Source organism: Nothoprocta perdicaria, unplaced genomic scaffold (assembly GCF_003342845.1).
Source record: "Nothoprocta perdicaria isolate Ctin4 unplaced genomic scaffold, notPer1 scaffold_22, whole genome shotgun sequence".
NCBI lineage: Eukaryota > Metazoa > Chordata > Aves > Tinamiformes > Tinamidae > Nothoprocta > Nothoprocta perdicaria.
The window spans coordinates 6,557,967-6,583,005 of NW_020455415.1; the positions used below are offsets into that span (position 1 = coordinate 6,557,967).

Genomic DNA, 25,039 nt, shown 5'->3' on the forward strand with positions numbered 1-25,039 from the left:
CAGTAGATACTGGACAAATGGTGAGGTGCAAGTCCAAAACATTGTGTAGTTCTCTAAATGTACACCCAGGTTCTGTGTGTGTGTGTGTGTAAATAAAACAATTTCAGGTGTGCCTYCACCGCAGAATTCAGATCAGTATAAATACCTCTGGCTGCTCCTCCTTTTCAAATTACCAAGTGCATGATTTAGCTTGAGGTGTCAGTTTGTCCCACAGAGGGATATTTTCTCCTTCTAAGTCATGCTATAACTAAGCTGTCTCTCTCTGAGCTCTTTAAATTGCTTAGTGCTGTGTCTTTCCACTACCAGCTACTGATTAAAGTCTGGATTTAGATGCCTCAAAGAAAGAGGCAGTTTCTCAGCAGTGCTCATCCCCATGTTCAGAGAAACCTGCCTTTTCTAATTAAAGCAGTGAYACACGTGCCTGTAGGAATTACTGTGCACACTTTTTAAAGATGGGTCACTTGGACACCCTGCTGCAGCACCAGCTACAGAACCGCTGTGTTAATAACAAGGCCGTGCGCGCGGGCGGGCTGCGGTGGTGGCCGGGCCGGTGCCGCGCCGCAGTGCGGCAGGGCCGCTCCGCCGCCTCATTAGGAGGACTCCTCATTAGGAGGACTCCTCATTAGCAGCAATTTGCGGGGCTCACTTGCGGGCTCCCGCGCGGGGAGGGCAGCAGTCACATGACCGCCGCGGCGCCTCCCGGTCACGTGCGCGCCAGCCACGTCACGTGGGCGGGGCCGCGGGGCGGGGCGTTGCGATGGCGCCTGCCGCGGAGGCGGCCGCCGGCAGCCGCGCTGGGTACGAGGTGCGGGACGGGGCCGGGCGGCCCGCGGGAAGGGCAGCGGGAGRAGCGGGAGCGCGTCGCCTTCCCCGGCCCTCCCGGCGGCTCCTCGCAGAGCGAAATGCGCCCTGGGAACGCGGCTGTGGCCCCCACGGTGCTCGGGGCAGCGGCGGTGCGGCCGGGCCGGGGGCCGCGGGCGGAGAGGCGTTCCCTGGGGCGGGTTTGGGGGCTCGCGGCGAGGAGCTCTGCGGGGCCCCGCACACGCGTGTCGCGCCGCGCGGGCCGGGCGCAGCTCGGCTGCATCGCCCAGCCCCTGAAATGCCCCGCGCGGCCGCCACAGGTCGCGGTTGTAGCCCGCAATGGTCGCCGTGCGTTAGCCCCGAAGGCAGAGGGGACACGAAGCAGCTTCTGTGCTTGGCCGTGGGAAGTGCGGGGGGCGCGGGGAGCAGAGCCCCGGTCGGGGGCAGCGATTGCAGCCGAGGGGGCTCCACTGCAGGGAAAGAGGGGACCCCCTTCCCCCGGCCGGGGGGGGAGGCTGGGCCCGCGCGACCTGGCGCTTACAGGCGTTATTCCCGTTTCCCACGGACAATGTGCCGCGCATTGTCCTGCCCTGTGTCCTCAGGCTAAGCCTGAGAGCGGGGAGCCCCGAGGAGCTCGGTGCACTCGGGTAACACAGAGGTGTCCGGGTTATGCTGCACTCCCAGTGCTTGCTGCGATTCTTTGGAGGCTGCAGGCTCTCCAAAGAGTTGCTCTAAGGCCGGGATCGAGGATTTGATGGGATTTTTTTTTCTCAAGTGTTATCCAGCTCTTGCTAGGGCTGAAGCAGAGGGTTTTTTCCCCATCCAGCTTTACCAGAACTGAAATCCCTCCAAGCAGTTTCTGCAAGCTGCTGACGGAGCAGAACTCGCTAAACTCTTGAGCAACATGAACTGCAGCCCAGCCTCGCGTCGCTGTCCATCCCTGACGCAGACCTGCAGTTTCCTCCTGCCAAGATTAGGCCTCTTTTATCAAGTCATGTTTTTCAAATACTTTTTTGCTTGCAGGTGAATATAATGATGTCCTGTTCTCCTGTGTTAGACCAGATTTCCTGTAACCCCTTCGTCAGTAGTGCTCCAAGCCATCGGTGAGATAATCCAGCTTTGTCTTTTTATGCTGCTGTTTGCTTTTTTTTTCCATGCGTCTCTGCATGCTTTTAGGGACAGGTACCATTTTTCTGCTTAATAGAATTAGTGACTTATCTTTCTGCTGCCGTAAAGTAACCAAAGCTATAAAGTAGGACTCTGCCATTTAGAAATTGAATCAAGTCTGAAAGACTGGAATTGAATCTTGCTCGTGTGTGGCTTTAGCTAGGCTCGCTGGTTTGCAGTTTCAAGGTGCTCTATATAGAAATCTTCACTGAAAACTGAAAAGCTCTCCCCGCTTTGAGAAGCGCGCAATGTTTGTGGCTGTTACGTGTTCTTACTGAATCCAGCACAAACGCTGGGCAGTTTTATGGTGCATATTTGTCATACAGAGATGTTTGAATTAGCTCAGACACTAGACATTTGGATAACACAGGAGTCCAGGGCTTTACCAGAGCTGTAGCTTCCATTTCACATGACTCATTTCTTCTCATAGTGTAAGGTTGAGTGACTTAATTTTGACTTCATCAAACCTTACTTATCTTGCTTCAGATATTTTTACTTCCAGAGATTGTTGTTAGCACACCCAAAAAATTGGTTTAGAGATGCGAATCTGAGTTTCTCTGCTGCTCGTATTGGTGGTGTCAAGGTGCAAACGAGGAGGTATTGCTGGTTTGTGTTCTGCAAAACACAGGTGAAAGCATAATGGCACGTGTAAGACTGTCTGAAGTGGGAGTTTCTRAAGGCCCTGGCAATAAATAGCATAATAGGCAACACAGAGGAGCTAACGAGCTCTTATGGGGTTTGTTCACTATTGTTTGAGTCACTGTTCTTGGTGACATGAAGCTGCTCTAATGTTACTGCAGGATAACCCTAATAGCCCTAAGCCTTTTGGCTTCTTGTGCTCTAAATGCATAGCTGTTAAACAAGATGGGGAGGAAACCCCCCAAGTCCTAAAATTGTTTACCCATGTCTGCAAAACATCCAGCCGCTTCTGTCTTCAAAGTTCTAGTTATTCCCAAGTGGACTTGACACCAAACATCTGAAGTAGCACTGAGGTTTTGTATGTGGAGCTATGATTTGGTTTTGAATATTCTTTTCTGAAGCAGAGTATGATTCGTAATTTAGTAATCTGTTTTATATAGTTTTGAACTATATATCATTTATTAGCAATCTTTTTATTCTTGGTGATRCGGATGTACAGTGTTAGTGTATAAAATATATTTCTCTGGATAGTTTTTCAGATGTTACAGAAGATTTTCATTCATTTATGGTTTCAGCTGTATCCTGCCAGAGCCCTGACTGCGAGGTCACCTTCAGAGCTACTGCCTATCACTAGGTATTTATGTGTGTATATGTACACACATATGTAATTTGTTATGGGTGACAGAAGCAAAGGAACAGGAAGTTCTAAGTTCAGACCATTGCTCCAGCATTCCCAGCCTGCTGCACAGCCCCAGGTGGATCGTTTGACTTGTGCATCCAGGCCTTCTTCCTGTAAACTTGGTAAAATATTAACATATATAGGAGAATTAGGGTTATGTTGTCGATACTGTACATCGCCTGTGTGTGTCTAGTGATAATTTATTGATATAACAAGCGTTTTTTTAAAGACTTTACTGTTGCATTTATTGTTGTTAATGATGTTGGGGAATAGCTTGAACAAAAATATTTCTCTCATAGTTTTAGCCAGGATATATCTGAAGGGCAGTATTTATTATTATTATTATTATTATTATTATTATTATTATTATTGTGAGAACATTATAAGCAACCTGCAATATAGAACAGTGGAAGACTATTACAGATACAAGCTTTTAAGCTAAACTCAAATCATTATTCTGGTAATTTTGAGTGGATAAGGAAGGGTAAATCTTTTCTTTCTTTTGCTATACATTAACCTTGTATTCTCTGAAAACAAGATTTCATTAAAGTGCCAAGAACACTGGAAATGCAGAAAACTCAGCATTCAGAAATCTCAGCAAACCTGCTCAAAGGTTTATGGGAAAACCTGAATAGATTGTGAATGTAACTGTTCAAYGTCAATAATATAATGCAGCTGCCTTGAAGAGTCAGTGCTCCGTACAAATGCTKCATCCCTTTTAGAAAACTTTAAAGTATAAAATAAACTTTTAGCTTGCAAAAATACAAATGAAATCCTTGTTTTCTTGGTTTGTCTCTTTTTCCTGTGGAGGGTGATAATGATGCAAAAATCTTATAAGTCCAGTATTTTTTTTCTGATAAAAAGCTTAAGAACGGAGACATTTTTATGCCACAGAAATTCTGAGACAGAAGTTCAGAAATCASTTATGGTACTTTGAGGCTTTACTGGGCAGGGGGCAGAATATACATTCTTTTTTTTTTTCCTCTTATGTCTTTATACCTCTTTGTTTTTCTGAATTACAAGCCCTTCCAGGAAAGGCTTTCTCATACTGTGTTTTCAGGGCCCAAGGGCACAGGATCCTGATCAGTTGGTCCTGAGAGAACAGTCTTTGAATTACCTAAAGAACAAAACCTCTTTGGTTTTGGCAGTGGAACAATCAATGCTTGCTTGCTTTTGATTTATTATTTACATCAAACAAATCCTTCATGGTGTGTTCTTTAAAGGTCAGACTGTCTCTATATGAAACATGCACTTGCAACAATCATGAAATAATGAGATTTTAACATGACTTAAGGGGTCATCAGCTATCAGATTATTTTTTTCCTTCCACTTCTGCAAATACCATCCATCATAACTGAAGACACTTTGCAAACTTTACGTAGTTACATTAGGCCACTAAAAGAATAGCTCTGAGTGCTTTTCTCTTTCCATAGGATACCTTTTAAGTGTGAAAGCTTGAAGTAATATTTAAAAAAAAAAAAAAGCTTTTCATGTATGAAATGAACAGCAAGTGGGAAAAGAAGCTGAAAAGCGGARGAAATGTTTTTCACTGTGACATCGAGCTGTAATAACATTAGATGGGAGGAAACGGAGGCTTTATACTGTTGTTTGTATATGTATCAGGATGTCTACATTTTTGGTAGACATTCAGGAGCCGTGTCGCTGGCTATTACAAGGTTTTAACGCTAGTTTACCTGAACAGACGTGGTGCTGCAGTTAGCTTGGTGTGTGGATTACAGAAAAGGYGGGTTTAAAACTGCGTCCTGGTTGGCCTTAGCGTAGGGCTCTGGTTGTGCTGCGGGCTGACCGAGGCAGCGAGCGTCTCGCCAGCGTGTCGCTGTTACCCACAGCAGCTCACTGGGCATCGTTTCTTATGGGGATTTTCACTGTAAGGCACGGTGTTGTACTGCCTTTGCTTCTCTTTTTAAGCATCGGTGTTTAATTTTTATAAGTCTTGTGCATTAGCGAGGCAAACTTGTTCTCAAGATGGATCATAATCCCAGTATTCACAAACTTCTGGGCCTTTTTTTAGCATATCTCAGTGAAGACAAATGAAACTTTCAGAACATCTGTAACTGGGAGCTGTTCTGAAATCTGATTGAGAAGACAGCAAATTGGTATTATTGAACACTGCTAATGCTTACTGTAATTAAATTTCCCCTAATTAAATCCCCAAGGTAACAAGCTGCTTACGCACATGCTTAAATTTAATTGCTCATTTGGTCATCTATATTTTTTGCTGCTTTCACTGCAGTCAAAAGTGAGATGGCTTAYTGTGGCTTTTTTCTCTTCCTCTTCCCTGTTCAGTAACTTCTCATTCTTTCTCTAGGCTTGCTTAAACGAGCAGCAGTAAATGTGCCAGTCTTCAGCAGAGCAGAAGTTAGAATTTTCTGAATAAGTTGTAGAAGAAGCTTGATGTATTTCTTAGGATATTAGGATAATGTCGCTATCACCCCTTAATACATCAAGGTARTAAATAAGAGATAGAAATGTGAGGGCGGGGTGGGGGAAAGAGATCACCACGTTTTAGGTTCCTGTACTTTGTGATATCCTGTATCGTGAGCAGTCCCTGAGTGGGGTGTCTCACTTTTGCTCTTTTCTCCCTGTAGTGTGAGGTCACGCACGTTGCCATGTGCAGTTAAATCATCTTGACTGTATTAAGCGCAAATTATAAATGTCTAAGTGTTTTTTCTATGAAAATAGCTAGAAATAATCTAGCTAATCTCTAATCTTTTGCACAATGTGATGCCTTGATCAGATTTTTGACGTCTATATCTAAAGGGAAAATTTTAATGAATTCTTTTTGCCCCACAGTGATGTGAAGTCCTGAGTAGAGTTTGACAATGGAGGCCAAATCTGTTGCCCTCATTGTGGAGGGAATGACCTGCAATTCCTGCGTTGAGGCCATTGAACAGCGCGTCAGGAAAATCGATGGCGTCCACAGCGTCACAGTAAGTAATGGTACCAGTGTTTCTTACAAAGTATTGCTCGTGTGTGAAGCCACGGGAGGGAAATAGGTGGAAGGAATATAGTCCTCATCTTCCCAGAACACTCATGTTAGAGGGACGTTGGTGCTTTCTAATGCTTATAAGCAAGAAAAAAAAAGTTTCTTTTACTGGAGTGGGAGGTAGGTTATTGTTGTTACTCTTGGATTTTTGTTGTTGTTATTTCTCAATATTGAATTAATTATGAGGGGGAAGAGGGGAAAAGGGGGGGGGGGGGCGGAGCTGAACTCCTAACACTTAGGCTGGTGAAAAAAGTGATTGGTCCTCAGCTATTAAACTCAGTAAATGTCAGCATTTTGGCCCCACACTGTCCCCCAAGCCTTTTCTTTCAGCCTGACGGTACAGATGTCACTTGCACAGGTTCAGTCGCGTTTGTGTTCCTGATATATGTCAGTCTYGTGTAACAGGGTGAGAGGTTTTATTGTTTGTGGAAGGTACCAAGCATCTTATATACAGGTTTTGGAGTAGGTACTTTATTTCAAAGCTGAATAATGTTTGCAAACTACTTCTGGCAAGCAAATATACTACAAAAACAGCCTAAGTAGGACAGGACTATAATAAGCTTCAAGAGATCATATTTAGTAATCATCATCATCATTATAGCATTAGAGCTTCAGTTTAACCAAATGATTTGTTTTCAGGAATCATCTTTGAGAATATTAAAACAGGTTTTTGTTTGGTGATTTCTTTTTTGAATTAGATGACTCAAAGAGACGAGTTTTGGCTGGCTAATGCAGACACAGAGCTGCATTCAGGTTATTTTGCCTCCAACATCAATGAAACCAATAAATGTCTGTGTTACTAATTCTACTAGGGCCCTTAATTGGCACTGAAAAAAAGAAAGGYGGTTTTTAAAATTATTTAGCTGATGTAATTTAATCATGACTGTGGTCTTTGGGTTGTATTTTTGCCCACGGGAAAGATAAAATTGAATGATAATGTGTTGGCCCTCTGGCGGGCACTTGTTCTCCCTTTTGGAAATTGCAATAATTATGTTTAACTGTATTACCAATTGGTACAAATATCCTCAATTTAGTTTCCATGTGACGTGAAAGGCTAGTGTCAAATTGGAAAAACTGTAGATCACCAAAATGTGCAAAGAGAGAAAAATAGCTTTTTTAATGTTTTTCATGTATCTAATTTTAAGATGGACTTCTTTTTGTTTCGTGAAATTTCATGTACTTTTTTCCTGATAGTAGGTTAAGAGCCTGTAATATTGTCACTTGCCGCTGCAACACGCTGTGTGTTGACTGTAGCCTTCTGCTGTACCTGTTCTGCACCAAGAATGCCCTGGTTTGCTGGCACTTGATCTCTTGTCCCCCACCTCCCTAGACCCCAAGGTGTCTGGAACTACTGGATTTTTGTCTCTAACAATTCAACCTGTGGGTTTTTTTTTGAGAGAGAACTTTTTCCTCCATTCTTGTAGCCCAAGGGAAGCTGATAATAATGGTCAAATTGTACCAGTGATTTGTGTTTTGTTTTGTTTTCTCCTTCCTTTCTTGTGGGCTATTTCGCTTTTGAAATTGAATTACTGACTAAGCCAGTTCAGGACCATTCAGCTTTGGAAGTTTCATTATTTGCTGTAAAATGCATTAAGTGCTATCAGGACGTCAAAAGTAAGTGGCACTTGTAAAGGATTCTGAAACCGTTTTTAAAAATCATCTCCTCTGTCTAGTCATGTTGCACAGATAAACAGAAGTTTTATCAGGTTCCCATCTCTTAATGCTGAGTTTGCTAACTAAGCTTTTGGATTTTTTTGCTTTTAATCTTTCAAGGTATCTCTAGAGGAGAAGAGTGCGGCCATTATTTATGACTCCCAACTGCAAACTCCAGGAACTCTGCAGGAGGCCATAAATGACATGGGATTTGATGCTACGTTAGCCGACTCAACCCCACAACCTGTTTTACTTGACACTGTTTTCCTTTCTATTCCTCCTGAGTCGACCCTAACATGTAAACAGATCCGTAGTACACTCCTGACAAGCAAAGGTGTTCTGGATGTTAAAGTGTCCTCTGACCAAAAAACTGCCGTGGTGACTTTCATTTCCTCCGTTATAAATAGTAAGCAGATTATCCAAATGGTCCCAGGAGTAGATTTAAGAATTTTGGCGCCGGAGGCAGCTCCTGGCGAGGCTGCCAGCTGGGCGCCRGCGAGCAGCGCGGTGCTGCGCCTGCGGGTGGAGGGCATGACCTGTCACTCCTGCACCAGCACCATCGAGGGCAAGATCGGCAAGTTGCAAGGAGTGCAGCGCATTAAAGGTAGGACCTTGGGGTATTTTAACATCACTTAAAGTGGACTCTGCTGTCCCCTGGCAGCTCTGTGTGGATACCCAGGACTGAGATTGGGATTAGAAGTCAAGAAAAGGACTCAAATGGTAGTGAGGCTATTGCTGTCATGTGAGCGATAGCTTCTAGTGATGGGTTTGTATTTTGGTAGGAAGGACCATATCCCGAGATTTATTTTCAATTATGAAAATCCCTATAACACTAATAGCTATTAATCCCTATGTCTTTCCTTCGGACTGTGCTAAATAACAGTATTTTTTGTTCAATTAGAAACTRTTAATATTGACACATATTTCCTTTTGTCTGAAAGTTCTGGATAAAGTTGACTGTACAAGTAACTTAAACACAATGCCACAGACCTTCGAAAAAAAGAAAAAATAAATTTACTGAAAGACTTGACGGGGAGGAGGAAGGAGGTAAAGGGATGAAGAATTGCTGTAGCTCTAGACAAAAATAAATTGGAAAAAAAAATAAACTACATTTTTGTGATTTATAAAACCACTTAAGCTTCCTTTTCATTGTAGTTAAATATTTTGAACATCTGAAGCGTTCTTGGGAAGTTTTGTCAAGATCGATTGTTCTTAGAGTGCTAGGCTATAATGTGCACTGACTTTTATCGTTTCATTCTTAGTGTCCCTGGACAATCAGGAAGCTGTTATCGTGTATCAGCCTCACGTCATTACACCAGAAGAAATAAAACACCAAATTGAAGCAGCGGGTTTCACAGCTTCTCTCAAAAAGCAGCCCAGACCTCTCAAGCTCAGCGCTCTTAACCTGGAAAGTTTGAAGAATGCTCAAACCAAAGGCTCCGAAGCAATCCTGAAAGAAAACTCCAAGAATACGAATGATACAAAGACTGTCGTCTTCAGAATCGACGGCATGCACTGCAATTCATGCGTCCTCAATATTCAGAGCACTATATCGGCGCTTCCATCAGTAACAAGTATAGTTGTTTCGTTAGAGAAGAAATCTGCTATTGTAACCTACAAGCCAAGCTTRGTTAGCGTGGATGTACTGCAAAAAGCCATAGAGGCAGTGTCTCCAGAGACATTTAAAGTCAGCCTTCCCGACGAATGTGAAAACGTAGCACTGCTCAGCACAGTGGCATCTCCACCAAAATCCCTTCCGGCCACTGTAAAAGACGCGAGCCAGCCCCTTACTCAAGTTGTTGTGATAAATATTGAAGGAATGACTTGTAACTCTTGTGTGCAGGCTATTGAGGGAGTCRTGTCCCAAAAGGCAGGGGTAAAATCTATACGTGTGTCTCTTCCAAATCATAATGGGACTATAGAATATGACCCTCTACAAACAAGCCCAGAAGACTTRCGATCCTCAATAGATGATATGGGGTTTGATGCATCTTTATCAGGTAACAGCTATTAAACTCTTTACATGAAAACTATGCCATCCCCTCTAAGTTTAATGAAACTTGGAAGTTTACATATGGAACTTCATGCTTGCCAAGAGAAGYTTTGTATCTTCGCTAGCAGTGCAATGGTTCCCTTGCATTACATAACGTAATACGTTACATTAAAGATGGTTGAGATGCCTGGAAATATAAGTATGTTGCTGTACTGATGTTTAAATGGTGTTCCACTTGACGAATATCTTTTCACTTTTACGTGAAGCTTCCCAAAGAGACTTTGAGATTCCATTTCTTGATTCACTAGGATTAATTTTTSAAAATTGGAGTACGAGAGCTATTTTTGATCAGTAACTAAAGGAATGAATGAGATCACCTGGTTTGACTGAAGTCAAATCTCATTTAATTCCTTTCATGCAACCCCTACGTAAACATAGCTTCTCCTGAATTGCTATAAGAAGCATTTGTCTGGCTTGAGAGCCCTTCTGTAAAGCTGCAAACACTGAATTTGCTGGCAAGCCATGGATTTGACACTTTGCAGCAGGTAAAGTCAATAAAATGTGTGTGATTCTAAGTTTGCAGTGCCAATGTTTAGTTTGCAGCCTAATGGCTTGCAGAATGGGACAGAGATATAATGGAGGGCGTAATAGAAAACTAGTAACAATACAGTTGGATAGAAGGTTAATTAGTGGCCTAACTCTTTTCGCTTAAGAGTAAGCAAAAGAAAAGATGACCTACAAACGTGGATGAATCTGCTTGACTGGACAGGTACAATTACCATGCTTTGGTCTAAAAAGCTGCAGCAACRTGCACTTATGCCTTTTAAAATACCAGCTGGTAGCTCATTGCAACAGCTCTTTTTAATGTCATCTTTTCTGCAGCAAACACAGAACTCCCCGCGGCAATAACTCGGCCTTTGCCTGAAGTGAAGCTGGAATCTCACAAAGCAGAGCCTGCTTCCAAAGTATTAGCACTTCATGCTGCTGAACAGAAGACAAAGACCATTTCCAAGTGCTACGTCCAAGTCACAGGCATGACGTGTGCTTCATGTGTAGCCAACATTGAGAGAAATTTAAGGAGGGAAGATGGTAAGATACACGTCAGCAGAATCTGTTAAAATTCTCGCTATTGTTTTTAAAGAAGCCATCCATCTTTGGTACAGTATTTTAAAATGTCAGGTTAGTCAAAAGGAGTAGCATTGTTGGGTGATTTGAACATAGTCTGCTCACAGTTGGGTCAYAGAATGAAAAGGGAACGTGGTTCTTGCTGCTTTGACTTGCTGGCTATAGACTGCCCTGCAAAAGCTGGAATTGGGACACTTTGGAGAAATGTTAGATACTGAGTCTGGGTCCTCTTGAAACTGAATTAAACCTTTATTATGTGAATGACAAGTCCAGGTCTGCCTTGGAGGCAGAAGTATCTCTGTCTGGGTTAGAAAGCTGTTAGAGAAGGACAGTATTAGCATGGACTTGAGACACCYAAGTTAAATTAGCTCTACGAGTCAGGACAATTCTATCTATCTGTTGTTGGCATAATGATCATATTAGCAGAAACGAATTGTTGCATAACTGTGATGTAATGAAGAGTCATTAATATGGACTATGTTTAATTATTGTAATGAAGATGGATATATTCTAAAGTTTAGCAGGAAAGAAACTACCATTCCAACTTAAAGCTTTTCATTCTTTTTCTTTTGYTTGATGTGTATGGTAGGATTGCACATTTGGTTAGGCCTTCCCTTTCTCATACATGTTCATTCAAGTTCTTTCTTGAAGGAAAGCCTTTTAGATTAAAAATGTGTATAGTTTTAAAAGAGTAGCTTTAAAAGAGTTCCTTTTAAGAAAAATAAAAAAAAAAAAAAGTGATTAGACAGTTAAAAGCAGGCAACTCATTTTCTCTCCGTAGAGTAACACTTGGGTTTCGTGATCTTCACACAAATACTTAGATTCTCTTGGTCCTGTTATGCCAAGTGGTTTTTTCTTCAGAATCTGGTGTCCTTCTGACCTGMACTGTTAGGACGTTTTCAATATCTCTTCCAAAAATAAGCCTAAGTTTCTCTTTCTGTGCACTGTCTGATAGGTTTTTCAATTTCAGTGCAATGGCACAATAGCAATTTATTCATTTCCATACAGTGTTTTCCTTAAACTAGAGCAGAAATAACTTGCATGTTTTGTCTTTTAGGCATACATTCAATACTTGTGGCCCTGATGGCAGGCAAGGCAGAAGTGAGGTATAATCCTGCTGTCATTCACCCTTCAACTATTGCRGAGCTTATACGAGAACTGGGATTTGGAGCTACGGTGATGGAAAATTCCGATGAAGGAGATGGAATTCTGGAACTCGTGGTAAGCTGCTGATTTAAAAACAACCACCACTCTGTCTTTACTACCTATATCCATTGAACGTACTTTTATAAATGTCCCCTTCCCAAAATGTGTATCACAGGGAGTCAGTAATTCGGGACAGTCGAAAGCATTTTTCCTTCTTAATCACAATGTATTTTCTGAGTAATCTGTGGGTTTGGTAACAGGAGAGAACCTTTATTTTACAGGTGAGAGGAATGACTTGTGCTTCTTGTGTGCATAAAATAGAATCCACTCTCATGAAGACTAATGGAGTGTTATACTGCTCAGTGGCTCTTGCAACTAACAAAGCACACATTAAGTATGATCCTGAACTTATAGGTCCTCGAGATATCGTACAAATGATAAAGGTAAGTTTCATGAGGTCATGAAAGTCTCATTAAAAATACCCATCATGCTTTATATCCCAGAACTGAAAAATCCTTAATTGAAATCAGTTATAGAAGGGAAGACTATCAAATAAAGTCCATTTCTCATCTCAATAAGTTGCTTGGTGTTATCCATCAGTCTCTATATACCTCTGTGCCCCTGGAAGAACCATTTCCAAAAAAAAACCAAMCAAMCAAAAAAAAMCCCCGCATTTCAGAATAGCATTTTGTTATTCTGGAAAAGCTTTTTGGAAAAATTCCCCTTTTTTTGATCATCTTTTGCAGAAAGGCAGTCATTAGAAAAGTTAATGAAATAAAGTAAATGCATGGTTAGTTCTGCCGCCCCCCACCACCCCCCCCGCCGAAATCTGCCCATAACTTCAGAAGAGTACAAAATGTCTTTGACTGTTTGTTTTTACTCTACCTTTTTTTTCCCTTAGGATTTAGGTTTTACTACATCCTTAGTCAAAAAAGATCGATCTGCTAGTCATTTAGACCACAAACAGGAAATAAGGCAGTAAGTATTTAAATTTAAATTCTATRTAGACAATTTTGATTCCCCTTTTTGATATTTTCCTTTTTAATCAATGATTTTAAAAAATATGGACTTGGTTAGTTAGTGTTATCCATCATTTGACTGCAAAATTATTATTTTTTTTTCCCCCTTAACCCCAAGGTGGAGAAGGTCATTCCTTGTGAGTCTGTTTTTCTGTATCCCTGTCATGGGGCTGATGATTTACATGATGATTATGGACAGTCAGCTTGCAGATGCTCACGCACATCACAACATGAGCACTGAGGAAATGGAGACCCTTCACTCCTCCATGTTCCTGGAACGTCAACTCCTACCAGGATTATCCGTTATGAATTTTCTGTCATTTTTGCTATGTGTCCCTGTACAGGTAAGCAGCAATGTGGCACCTGCTGACATGTTGAGGTTAGACATTCAAAGTCAATGAAGAAATAGAATTTGGCAAGAGACTTTAATTATGGGGATAGAAAGTGCATTTGAGGTTGTTGGAGCGGATCAGTCGGTGTGTGGGTGCTGTGTGGCCAGAGGCAGCTTTCCTGGTTGGGCATGGGAAGGAGCTGGCAGCGCAGGGTGGGCTGAGCGGAGSGGGACACAGTGTTGTGGAGTATAGCCCAAGGATAGATCCGAGGCCCTCATCAGGAAGTGACAGAGATGTCAACCCTCAGAAACAGTCATAGGCACCTTATGGAAGTGTTGTCTCYGTGTATTACAAGCACACATGTAAAATGCAGCTGGTGCTGCTGTTGTTGCAGATGTTTGGAGGCTGGCACTTCTACATTCAAGCGTACAAAGCAGTGAAGCACAAGGCTGCAAACATGGACGTGCTCATTGTTTTGGCAACTTCCATTGCCTTCGTCTACTCGTTCGTCATTCTTCTGGTTGCGATGGCTGAGAAAGCAAAAGTCAACCCYGTGACTTTCTTTGACACCCCTCCCATGCTCTTCGTGTTCATCTCCTTGGGCCGGTGGCTAGAGCATGTTGCAAAGGTAGGGAGAATAAAAGTACTTGAGTGTTGGGCAGGAGAGGAAGAGCATGGTGCCGTGATCGACACTCAGGAGGGTCGCCCACATTATCATAAAAGGCTGAAGCTTTTTAGTCATTCAAAAGTATGGTGAAACTAAATTCTCTCAGGAAAAACATATTGTTTTGACTTCTTTACTGGATGGAAAATATCATATCTACAAGTTGTAAGATTCTCTTTGAGTATCACTTCAGAATGTTACTTACCTTAAARTAATGTGAGAAACTTTTATCATTTTTTTGATCATTTTTGTTATAATATGTATTAAAACTCAAATAGTAATAATATGAAATAACAAGTCTGTTTGCAGGAAGCATTTATTAAGAGTAAATTGTRAAAATATACAGCTGGCATTTACAAGCAATTTTTTAATAGGATCATTAGAAAAATATGAAAATTATTATTCTAGGGTAAAACATCAGAGGCACTCGCAAGACTTATTTCATTACAAGCTACCGAAGCAACTATTGTTACCTTGGGCCCTGATAACATTCTCTTAAGGTATCTTACTTTGTCATTTGTTTCTCCTGTTGTTTTTCTTTTTAATGTGCTCAATTCAGGTTTATTTTACCATTCTATAGAGCTGTGAAATAAACTTGTTCCAAAGATGCTTGCAAGTTTAGTAAACATCAATTTTAAACAGTTGTTTTTAAAAAAGTTTAGTTTTATTGACACCTCTTACTAACTCTTTCTGTGATGAAAAGAGTGAATTTTCCTAGAAAGTAAAATAGTAAAATCTGCTCTAAAAACAACTTTTTTTCACCATTATTTTCTGTATACTCRAATGCTTTAACAGCATGAACTAAGGTTTCTGCTTTGTGTAATATGAACAACTGCTTTTTGCTTGGGTAAATTTAGTTAGTAAAAATACTCTACATCATTCTAGTGAAGAGCAAGTTGATGTTGAACTGGTTCAGCGGGGTGATATTGTCAAAGTGACTCCGGGAGGCAAGTTCCCAGTGGATGGCCGTGTCATTGAAGGGCACTCTATGGTAGATGAATCCCTCATCACTGGTGAGCATTTCCTTTTTACAAGTTAAAAAATGTTCTTTTTCAGTTAAATTAATTTGAGGAAGAAAAGTTGAAATTGTTTGAAATTCTCTTRTGCCTATAATTGCGTGTTGGAGTTGATAAATATTAGGGAAAGAAAGAAGTTGCCCTAAACAGTGTTTCAGTGTCTGTTGTTGCTCTTTTCCAGGTGAAGCGATGCCTGTGACCAAGAAGCCTGGCAATACAGTTATTGCAGGTTCCATTAATCAGAACGGCTCGCTGCTGATCTCAGCAACCCACGTTGGAGCTGATACAACTCTATCCCAAATCGTCAAGCTTGTGGAGGAGGCCCAAACATCAAAGGTAGAGTAGCTTCCATTTAAGCAGATGGGATTTTTCTTGGCCCTGAGGCCACCTAGACCTCAGGGCACCAACACACCTGGAAGGGCTTCTTAGTTGCTTAGATGGAATTGCAGTTACGTGGCAAAGCATCTCGCTCAGTGCTGATTGTGATGTGCTTTGCTGCTCCAAATCTCACCGTGTTATTAGGAATACATTCCTATATAATAATTCCTATATAATAGGAATTATTCCTATATAATAGGAATTATATAATTATAAAATACAGTATGCCAAATGTCCTGAAAAGCAGAAACTGTGATTGTATCTATGTCCGAAGGCCTGGAAGGGAATGAGTGTAATATTGCTAAAGCTGACATTTGTTTCTTCTTCCTAGGCTCCTATCCAGAAATTTGCAGACAAGCTTAGTGGCTATTTTGTTCCTTTTATTGTGGCTGTCTCTGTGGTTACCCTTTTTGCCTGGATTATTATTGGATTTGTTGATTTTGAAATAGTAGAAAAATACTTCCTGGTAAGTAAGTCCCCTTAAACACCTGAAATATTTCAAAAGTAATTAGTCTGGGCTGCAACAGTTCTATTTCTGGATTKTTCTTGCAGGCAGTTGATGACTATCATATGCATTTTATGTATATGTTTTTACCTATATTTGCACTATAGTGCTCTTTCAACCTTCTTAAMGAAATCTGCAGTAATTAATCACAGCTTCTGAAATTAGTTGAAGTGCAGCTTAGACTGCCAACCTTGAAAACTTCCCAATTCCCATTGCTTCCTTTGAGGTAAAGCAGTCACTTGTGATACAAGCCCCAGTTTTGCACCTAGTTTTGTTAGTACAGAGCCCTGTTTAAATTCATCTTTAAAATTGATGGAATTAACATTCCTTACAGATCTCAGAGCAGAGGCTGAGACTTGTGTCCTGGGGCTGTTTGTCACAGGTTTCTTGGTGGGCTGCTCTACTAACTAGAATCTGTTATTTTTAAAGTTTTTGTATTGTCTGCCATTTTATTGCAAGTATTGTTGTTAGAGTATCTTTTATTATCCTACAGCTTAAAAGAATTATAGTGAAATAACTTATGAGTATTTGCTGTTCAGGAAATTTCTAGAATTGGTTATTTCATGAAGGATATTAGTTTTGACATAACTTTTGTGCTTTATTTTTCAATATGTTATAGCTTTTAACTTGTGTGTTTGTGAGACTCTTCACACCAAGTACAGCACGTAGTGCAGCGATTGCTTTCGTTGTTCAGTACCTCTAACCAGCAGGGATTTCTGCCGCCAGGGTTACAACAAGAGCATTTCTGCAGCAGAGGTGGTCATCCGCTTCGCCTTCCAGGCCTCTATCACCGTGCTGTGTATCGCGTGTCCCTGTTCCCTGGGATTGGCGACCCCCACAGCTGTGATGGTGGGTACCGGAGTAGGAGCTCAGAACGGCATCCTGATCAAGGGCGGCGAGCCGCTGGAGATGGCCCATAAGGTGAGAACGTGGGTTATTCCTCTCAAGAAGTCTGCAGGCCGCTCTCGAGGACGTCTTGCTAAGTCCTACCTCGAAACGTCACTCTGTTCATGAGGTAGAAAGTTTGGTTAAAAGTGGAGCTTTCTTCAAAGCTGTAGGTTAAAACTGTGATCGCTGAATGAAATCCTCCTGTTCTGCTGCAGGTGAAGGTGGTTGTGTTTGACAAAACGGGGACGATTACTCATGGGATGCCCGAGGTCATGCAGGTGAAGTTCCTGGTGGAGAGTAACCAAATACCACGTAGTAAARTGCTGGCAGTTCTGGGGACTGCCGAAAGTAGCAGTGAACACCCTCTTGGAGTGGCAATAACAAAATACTGCAAAAAGGTAAAGTACTTCTTACCAGAAAAGAGACTTTGGGTTAAGGAAGAACCCCTCCTTCTGCACTTTARTATTATTTCAAAATAATCCTGCATCACTTAACTGTATTCTATCAGAAAGCTGAAAAGTAGAAAGATACGTAGATTATTTGATATCATATTAGCTGTGCTGGTTGCTTAAACTTATGTTTTGATGAGTGGATATTTCTTTTGTTCCTCTTAGGGTTGTTTTGGCAACCACTTCCTGAGTGAGTTTTGTAAATGCAGCATGCCTCTATGCATTTAAAATTTATCTGAATCTGCCTCCTTTCTCTTCAGGAATTGGACTCAGAAGCTCTTGGGACATGTACAGATTTCCAGGTAGTTCCAGGCTGTGGCATTAGCTGTAAAGTCACCAATATTGAACCATTACTCTACCGGAAGAAAAAAATGATTGAAGAAAATAATATTAAAAATGTGACGCTTGTGCAAATTGAGGAAACCGAAGAATCAGTGCAGCCTGCTTTGATTATTGATGCTGACCTAACAAGTAAGCTAACGCGGGCTTATGGAATAAAGTAGATAGCAACACAAATGTAGAATTATGTGCCTTCTTCAGGACCCTTAACAACGAGGTTGATATCCCTTCCTGGAAATCCAATCTTACGTCAAGGCCCTCGTGAAATACTGTTGCTCTTTATTTCATGCTTCTACATCKCTTGGGATATAAGGAGAAGTGTTCCAAGTGTGTGTGCGCACACAATTGCACATTAAATATCAAGCTAGAAAATCATGTAGAAATCATCTCACTGTTCTCTGCTTTGTCCRAAGTTACCATTTATTGAACAAAAATGACCATGTGCTTTTGCAAAACTGTTTTTTCTGTCAAAGAGAAGCTCTTTGTTAGCTCTTAACWCCCTTAAAAGGTGTTTCTGAACCACTGAGAGAAGGACTTTGTGCTTTCCCCATTCTAATAGATCTTGGCTAATTGAACTGGAAACACTCTATGATTGCAGAATTGTCAGTGACCTTTCTGTTGCCTGAAAAGGTGGAACAGAAAGATAGTAAATCTTTATTGTTTAGGTTTTGTATAGCAGTATTCCTCTGGGAGAACTATGCCAGGATTAGTTGAAGGGAGCTTTCTAGTTATATGTATAATGGTAGAACTGTACTTCCATCTTTCAGCTACTTTGACATCTCAGAAATATTCCGTTCTCATTGGGAACCGGGAATGGATGACTAGAAATGGCCTTCTTGTTAAAAGTGAAATAGATAAAGCCATGATGGAGCATGAGCGGAGAGGTCGCACAGCAGTGCTCGCGGCTATTGATGGTGAGTTCTTTGCCGCCCTCCCTCCACGAGAGGCCACTTTGTGCCCTTTTAAATAGAAAGCCATGAGGCATTTGACACCTCAGTAGTCAAACCTGACGTGGGAAAATAGTGACCGTGGGAAAATAGTGACCGTTAGCTGAAGTTTTGTAATCCTCTCAAATGAGGAAGGCTTCTTCCTGCTTTGCTTAGTTGTTAGCGGGATTGGACTTAATGCAAAGAATTCAAGAAGAGTAAGAAGAAAGAAAGGCAAATGGGGGAATTAGTTGTTGTTAGATAATCCACTCTCAATATTGCCTTAAATGCGCCCTGGCGAGGAGTGTTTGAGTGCCCCACAGAATTGTATCCATGTTAACTGTTTCTGGAATTGGTCTTGCCAAAAAGAAAGTTTGTTTGTTTTTTCCCCTTAGAGTGATAAAAGGTCTTGCCACGTGCTTTGTTCCTTTAGGAGTGCTTTGTGGCCTGATAGCTATTGCTGATACCGTGAAACCAGAAGCTGAGCTAGCTGTGTACACTTTGAAGAGTATGGGATTAGAAGTTATCCTAATGACTGGTGACAACAGCAAAACAGCAAGATCTATTGCCTCTCAGGTAAGCGGTTTTGAATGTTTTGTAGCCTGGATGCTGCTACATCCCGTTTGCAGGAAGAAAGACACCGTCTCGTTGGYGTTCCTGGTGGCTAACGCAGAGCTTTGTGCTCCATCTCTAGGTCGGCATCACCAAAGTGTTTGCAGAGGTTCTCCCATCCCACAAAGTAGCCAAAGTGAAGCAGCTGCAAGATGAGGGAAAGCGAGTGGCCATGGTTGGAGATGGTATCAATGACTCCCCAGCTCTTGCTATGGCCAATGTGGGAATTGCTATTGGTAAAGGCACCGACGTAGCCATTGAGGCAGCTGATGTGGTTCTAATTAAGGTAAGAAAGAAGGATATTTGGTCAAAGGGAAATGATAGGTAGACAGACCAAGGGTGCCTTGAGTGATTCAGGCTAATGCTGGAATGAGTGCTGCCTCCATGGGCCGGGAAAACTGGAGCAGGGAAGAGAGAGCGTTTATCTTGATGTTTAGCAGTAGTAGTTATCTGATGAAGGAAACTTTGCCCTTCTCTTTCTGACTGTTTGGATTATAGTTCCAACTAAACTGTTCAGATAACTTGGAAATACATTTTTGATAATGGACAGAAGAGGAGGAATAAGTGAGCTGACCTTTGGCAAATGCAGGTGTTATTACAGCAGCATACTGGATTGCTTCYTCAGTTCTAATCCCATCTTCCTACATCTCAAGAATACCCCAACAGAAAGTCTTAAGTTTTCTAGAGTTGTACTAAGTGGTGCCTTCAGCATTTCTGGGGATTGTGGTGACATGTGCAGTCTGTGATGTAAGATTGAAGCTTGGTGGTTTTTTTTTTGTTTTTTTTTTTGAGGGGCTATATTTCAGGCCAACTAGAGTATCCTGTGGAATACTTCCTATGTGAAGTCCAGTGTATGGTAGTTAGTTTAAAATGGGAATAGGACAACACTGCATGCATGGATTCCTGTTTGATTTCTCCCATAAATGTACCAACTTGCAGGATGATTTGATGGATGTGGTGGCAAGTATAGATTTATCAAGGAAGACTGTCAAAAGGATCCGCATCAACTTTGTCTTTGCTCTGATTTATAACCTTATTGGAGTTCCCATAGCTGCTGGTACGTGAATATTTCCCCTTGATAAGATTATGCCTTGAACAGAAAATTGCAGGGATTTACTGTTGTATGGAATAACATGCATTTTCTGTATTTCTGCTGGACATACAGAGTGCCATGCTGTAGTYGTGAGCTGTCTTCTCCCCACACTGCAGGGAATGTTTATCACGTTGTTATATCTCTAGGGCAGCTTGTTTATTGAATGAACCATGAAACACATAGCTTAGATCCTGTGAATAAGTGGCTTGTTGCAAGGCATGTCTTTCTCAGAAYTGTATAAGAAATTACATATATTGTATTCACCTGTAGGTTTTAGCTGAGATAGCAGATAAATACTTATGTATTTTTATTTAATAGTAAATTAAAAGTATATTAATGAATTCGCATGAATTGTCTAAATGATAAATAGTACGTGTTGCTCCACAAGCCACTGGATTTATTTAGATGGGTGCTGTGTTCCTGCTCTGAACTCATATTGCTGTTTTCTCTTTCAAGGATTTTTCCTGCCCATTGGTTTGGTTTTGCAGCCCTGGATGGGATCTGCAGCGATGGCCGCCTCCTCCGTCTCTGTTGTGCTCTCTTCTCTGCTGTTGAAGACGTGAGTATGAGCAATTCTGTGTGGCTGCTGTTTGGTTTTGAAGCTCAGGTCTCCCCCTTTAAATAGCAGAAAACATGTGCAAGGCTGTGCCAGATTTTGCAGATTGGGTGAGTCCTTGTTTCAGGATGGGCTGAAACTTGCTGTCAGTTTTRGTTTGGCACAACAGGGAGTAGTTAGATGCTCTAAGACAATTTGGACAGTGCTATTTTAAAAGCGTAGTTTCTAACATGAGGAGAAATRCACAAAACGGCAAGGTGCTGAGAAAGTCCTTGATGCTTGTTGTATATTCCTGTGAAATCTTTCCGGAGCATTGCTGGGGCAAGGCAACAGCGAATACAGCGCGTCTGGCACTTACAATTATTGCAGCAAATAAAGGGAGCTGCTGCATTTGTCCTGCTGCTCACTCCACAGTTGGGACTGGGAAGTGCTGGGCTGGGCAGGGTGTTTTGCTGCCCAACTAACGCGTTGCAGGTGTTGTGGGAAGCTGGGCAGAATKGGCCACGCGCCGGCTGCAGCCGCCTGCTCTCGGCAGGTGCGTCTGGCYGGGGTGTTTTGGAGATGTGCAGCGACTGCTGAAGCAGTTCGGTACTGCATGATACCTGTCTGCTTTGCTTGTTCTGTGTCCTGGCCAAAAGCACGGAATTTGCTTCTGATTATATCATAGTCTGGAGCAATCTGCAACTTTCCACACTCTATAATGGGTCATTTATAGCTGTGCTGACTGTGTACAATTATAGTGCTTGGAAGACAGTTTCTTCCAATATTTTAGGAACTCTTCCTGAGCTGTATTGCATTCTTCTTTTTCCTTCCTAGGTACAGGAAACCAAGTTCTGAGAAACTTGAGTTCCAGGCCCGCGGCCAAATAAGACACAAGAGTCCATCAGAAATTAGTGTCCACATTGGAATAGATGAAACTGGGTCAGGCTCTCCTAAACTGAGCTTAATGGATCGAATTATCAACTACAGCAGAGCCTCTATAAATTCTCTCTTCTCAGACAAGCGTTCAGTGAACAGCATCGTTCTCAATGAACCGGACAAACATTCGCTTCTGGTGGGAGATTTTGGAGAAGACGATGACACAGCATTGTGAGAGACTTGGAGGGGGGGAAAAAGAAAGGGAAAGAAAGAGGGGGAGCAGGAAAAAAGAACAGCTGTCTACAAGTCCATACAGGCACTGATCACTTCTGAAGTCTGGATTTTCAGATATTTTCTGCCTTTATGGGGTTTAATCTCTCATCGGTATAGATATTTCATTTTTAATATCAAAGATGAGTTTATTTGCAGTCACCTTCCAGTATTTTTTTAAACCTAATGAAACAAAGGGGCAATGGCTGCTAATGCTTGCAAGCAAAGCTGTGTTATCACTCCATGGAGCTTGTAGTACTGCATTTTCTGGCAAAATACCAAAATGCAATTAGGGAAATTAAGGAACCAGAAACTCATTTCCAAGCCTTGTATTGGGCTCTTTTTTGTACAGTCAAGTTTAAAATTTATATATTGCTGTATTTGTAAAATGTTGAAAGTTCTGTGTTCACAGGTAGATGTGCCTTACTTAAACTTCCAGGATCACTGTTTCCAGACCCTTTTACCAGAAATGTCTCCTCGCTTTTCTTCTGTAAACACCTGGTTCCAGCCTTTCACACTCCTCACTTCCAAACCTCTTATCTGGACTCCTGCTAGACAGAGGTGGCTGAGCAGGTCTGGGCTTGCCTTCTGACACCATATTCCCATTTATTTCCATGCATCTCTGTCCCTGTACGCTCCTGCTGCTGAAGGTGGAATGGGCAGGGAGGTCTCTTCTTTCCTAAACTCTCCTAAGCTGAAAACTTCTGCAGCATCTGAGTGTGCTAAAAACATGATATGCTATTAGCTGAAATGTGTGGCTTTTTGAAAAGTAAAAATGCTTAAAGTAGTTAGCACTGACTACCAGCATCTAAAAACACTCCTTARAGGAATGAAAATAGCTTTGATCAGGGTCACGCAAGCTACCTGTGAAATCTCTGCAATTGGGTGTTTGCAGATACCTGACAACATCACAGAATCCTTTGGTGGTGCAATGTCAGCGTTGTATCCGAGAGAGATGAGTTGCCTGTAGAGATGTGCCGAGTCTCTGTGCCCGGAATGCTCCATAATCCACTCCATAAATCAAAGCCTCCCTAGCTTGGCATGCTCAGGGGCCAGGCTTTGTGAATTAAGCCAATTTCATGTGTTACAGAGCTGGCTTCTCAAAACTGAGGTTTYGATTGTTAAATCATGAATGTTAAAGGTTCTCCAAGAGAAATAAAGGTGGTTCATCCACCCTGTAACTACTTTGGAAACCTAGTTCTCTTATCTCCTTTGCTGAGAGAGTTACCTATGRCAGTTATTAGGTTTAACAGTGAAGAACTGCATCATGAAATAGCATCCATGGTATGAACAGGTAGTTCCTATTTGTGCTTTAGAGAAGAAATATCCAAATTGGAATGCAGGTAATAGATCTCTGTCATCTTGTGTTTTACCTTGAAGACTGATGTCMATGTATAGATCTCATGTGCAAAAACTTGTAAGTAAACGTTTTGAGAGCTCCTCAGGTGAAGGCAGTATCTGAAAGCAGAGCTGTGCTTTGAAATGTGTTAGTATCCAGTGTACTAGGCATAGTGCAGAGAGGAGGGCAACAAGTTGTGAATGTTGCTGCCTGTAGTTTAGGAAACGTCGTGTTGCTATGGCAGTTTAGGTATTTAATACTGTTAAGTGAATATACATTTTTTTTTTAAATCTTTTGATTATAGCTGCATATATCTGTGGTGTTAAGAAAAGCTGAGATGCACAAAGGCGTTTCTTAAGGTGTTGCTGTCAACGTTCAGCAAAAAGCTGTTTCTTACAATGCAGGTAACTACCTAGAAAATAACAACATAACTGCTCCGAGGCTACGTAAGCCCTTTCCAGAAGGTTCCAGCTTCCTTCATCCCTGTGTGYTCTCTGTGCTGTTCTTGGCCGGGTGCTGCAAGCACAGCAGGAAATATTGCACGTTTCTGTCTGGATTCTGCTGACAACTGCTTGTCTTAATATCTGCTCTGTGTTTTCATGATATAACTGCTTGCGGAGGAGAGTGGCGCCGTTGCAGGTGCTGGTTATGGTGTTCCARTGATGTCCTGGTCTTAAATTCCTGCTTGCTTCCTGTAGCAATGAGAAGAATTTGTTGAATTCCTTCCATRTATATTTTTATGGCACTTAGAAGCCTTAACTGTGTGTAGGTTGGATACTTACTGTAGGAATGATGGCTCTATCTCCAACTCTCTGCCCATATAAAAGCCTCTTTCTAAGATTTTCTCTGCTTGAATATGGAATCCAGCAGTTGGTCCAAGTATAGCAGAATAAGATCCACTTTTCAAAGCAGCGCTGGGCACCCTGGTTGGGTCCGGAGATGGTGGGGAACAAGGTGGTGGAGAGGGAAYGCCAGGATAACAGGAGAGCCGCCCGCAGCTCTGGGCACAGGAGCAAACTCGGGGGGACAGAGCAAGAGAACAGCCCCAGTGCAGAGCTCTGCAAACTGCCTGTTGCCCCTGTCCCYCAGTGAAAGCCTAACACTGACCTACCGAATGTTTATCCTGAGATTAAAATATCTTATAAGGTGCTTTAAGTTAAAGAACCAAAACACTTTTCAGTCTGAATGTAGAGCGCAAGTGAAATGCGAGGGGCAAAATGTGCACATTCTAATGTGTAAATATTTTACTCCTGTTGGAGGCAACTTGCAATCAGGAATTTAAAATGTCTTTAAAAACTTGGAAGTATGCAGTTACAAATGAATTTATGTATTACTAGTGTGTCTATTATTTTCTATGACTAGCTATTTATAAAAACTGTGCTTTTATTTAAAAATGAAACCAAGTGCGTATGCTCAAAGCTTTAAAAAACACTTTTTGAATCTTAACCTTTTAAAAGTGTGGACACTTGGGATTTTATACAAAAAAAAGTGAAGCTTGCAAAACACATTAAGTAATTCTATTTATTTACAATGCAAATAACAGTGTTTGTTTCACTGCTCAAAATGGAAATTCTGACCAAATATT

At 41.7% G+C, this 25,039-nt stretch overlaps 1 protein-coding gene across 6 annotated transcripts; it reads left to right on the forward strand.

Moving 5' to 3' along the window:
* The first annotated feature begins 1,584 nt into the window (after positions 1-1,584).
* On the forward strand, positions 1,585-25,039 carry ATP7A (ATPase copper transporting alpha). 6 transcript variants are annotated; one of them, XM_026038949.1, is made up of 25 exons: positions 1,585-1,904; positions 3,183-3,241; positions 5,616-5,755; positions 6,101-6,237; positions 8,067-8,550; positions 9,209-9,946; positions 10,822-11,028; positions 12,122-12,285; positions 12,492-12,653; positions 13,112-13,188; positions 13,348-13,573; positions 13,956-14,189; positions 14,634-14,725; positions 15,111-15,238; positions 15,423-15,577; positions 15,951-16,085; positions 16,851-17,045; positions 17,228-17,410; positions 17,722-17,932; positions 18,568-18,714; positions 19,160-19,302; positions 19,421-19,624; positions 20,278-20,395; positions 20,888-20,990; positions 21,804-25,039. In XM_026038949.1, exons 4-25 carry the CDS (start codon positions 6,130-6,132, stop codon positions 22,078-22,080), a joined length of 4,491 nt encoding a protein of 1,496 aa, XP_025894734.1. In that variant the 5' UTR covers positions 1,585-1,904; positions 3,183-3,241; positions 5,616-5,755; positions 6,101-6,129; the 3' UTR covers positions 22,081-25,039. The 6 variants fall into 6 exon arrangements, with proteins under 6 accessions (XP_025894734.1, XP_025894735.1, XP_025894740.1 ...); XM_026038950.1 differs by lacking the exon at positions 5,616-5,755; XM_026038952.1 differs by lacking the exons at positions 1,585-1,904; positions 3,183-3,241 and adding an exon at positions 3,275-3,408.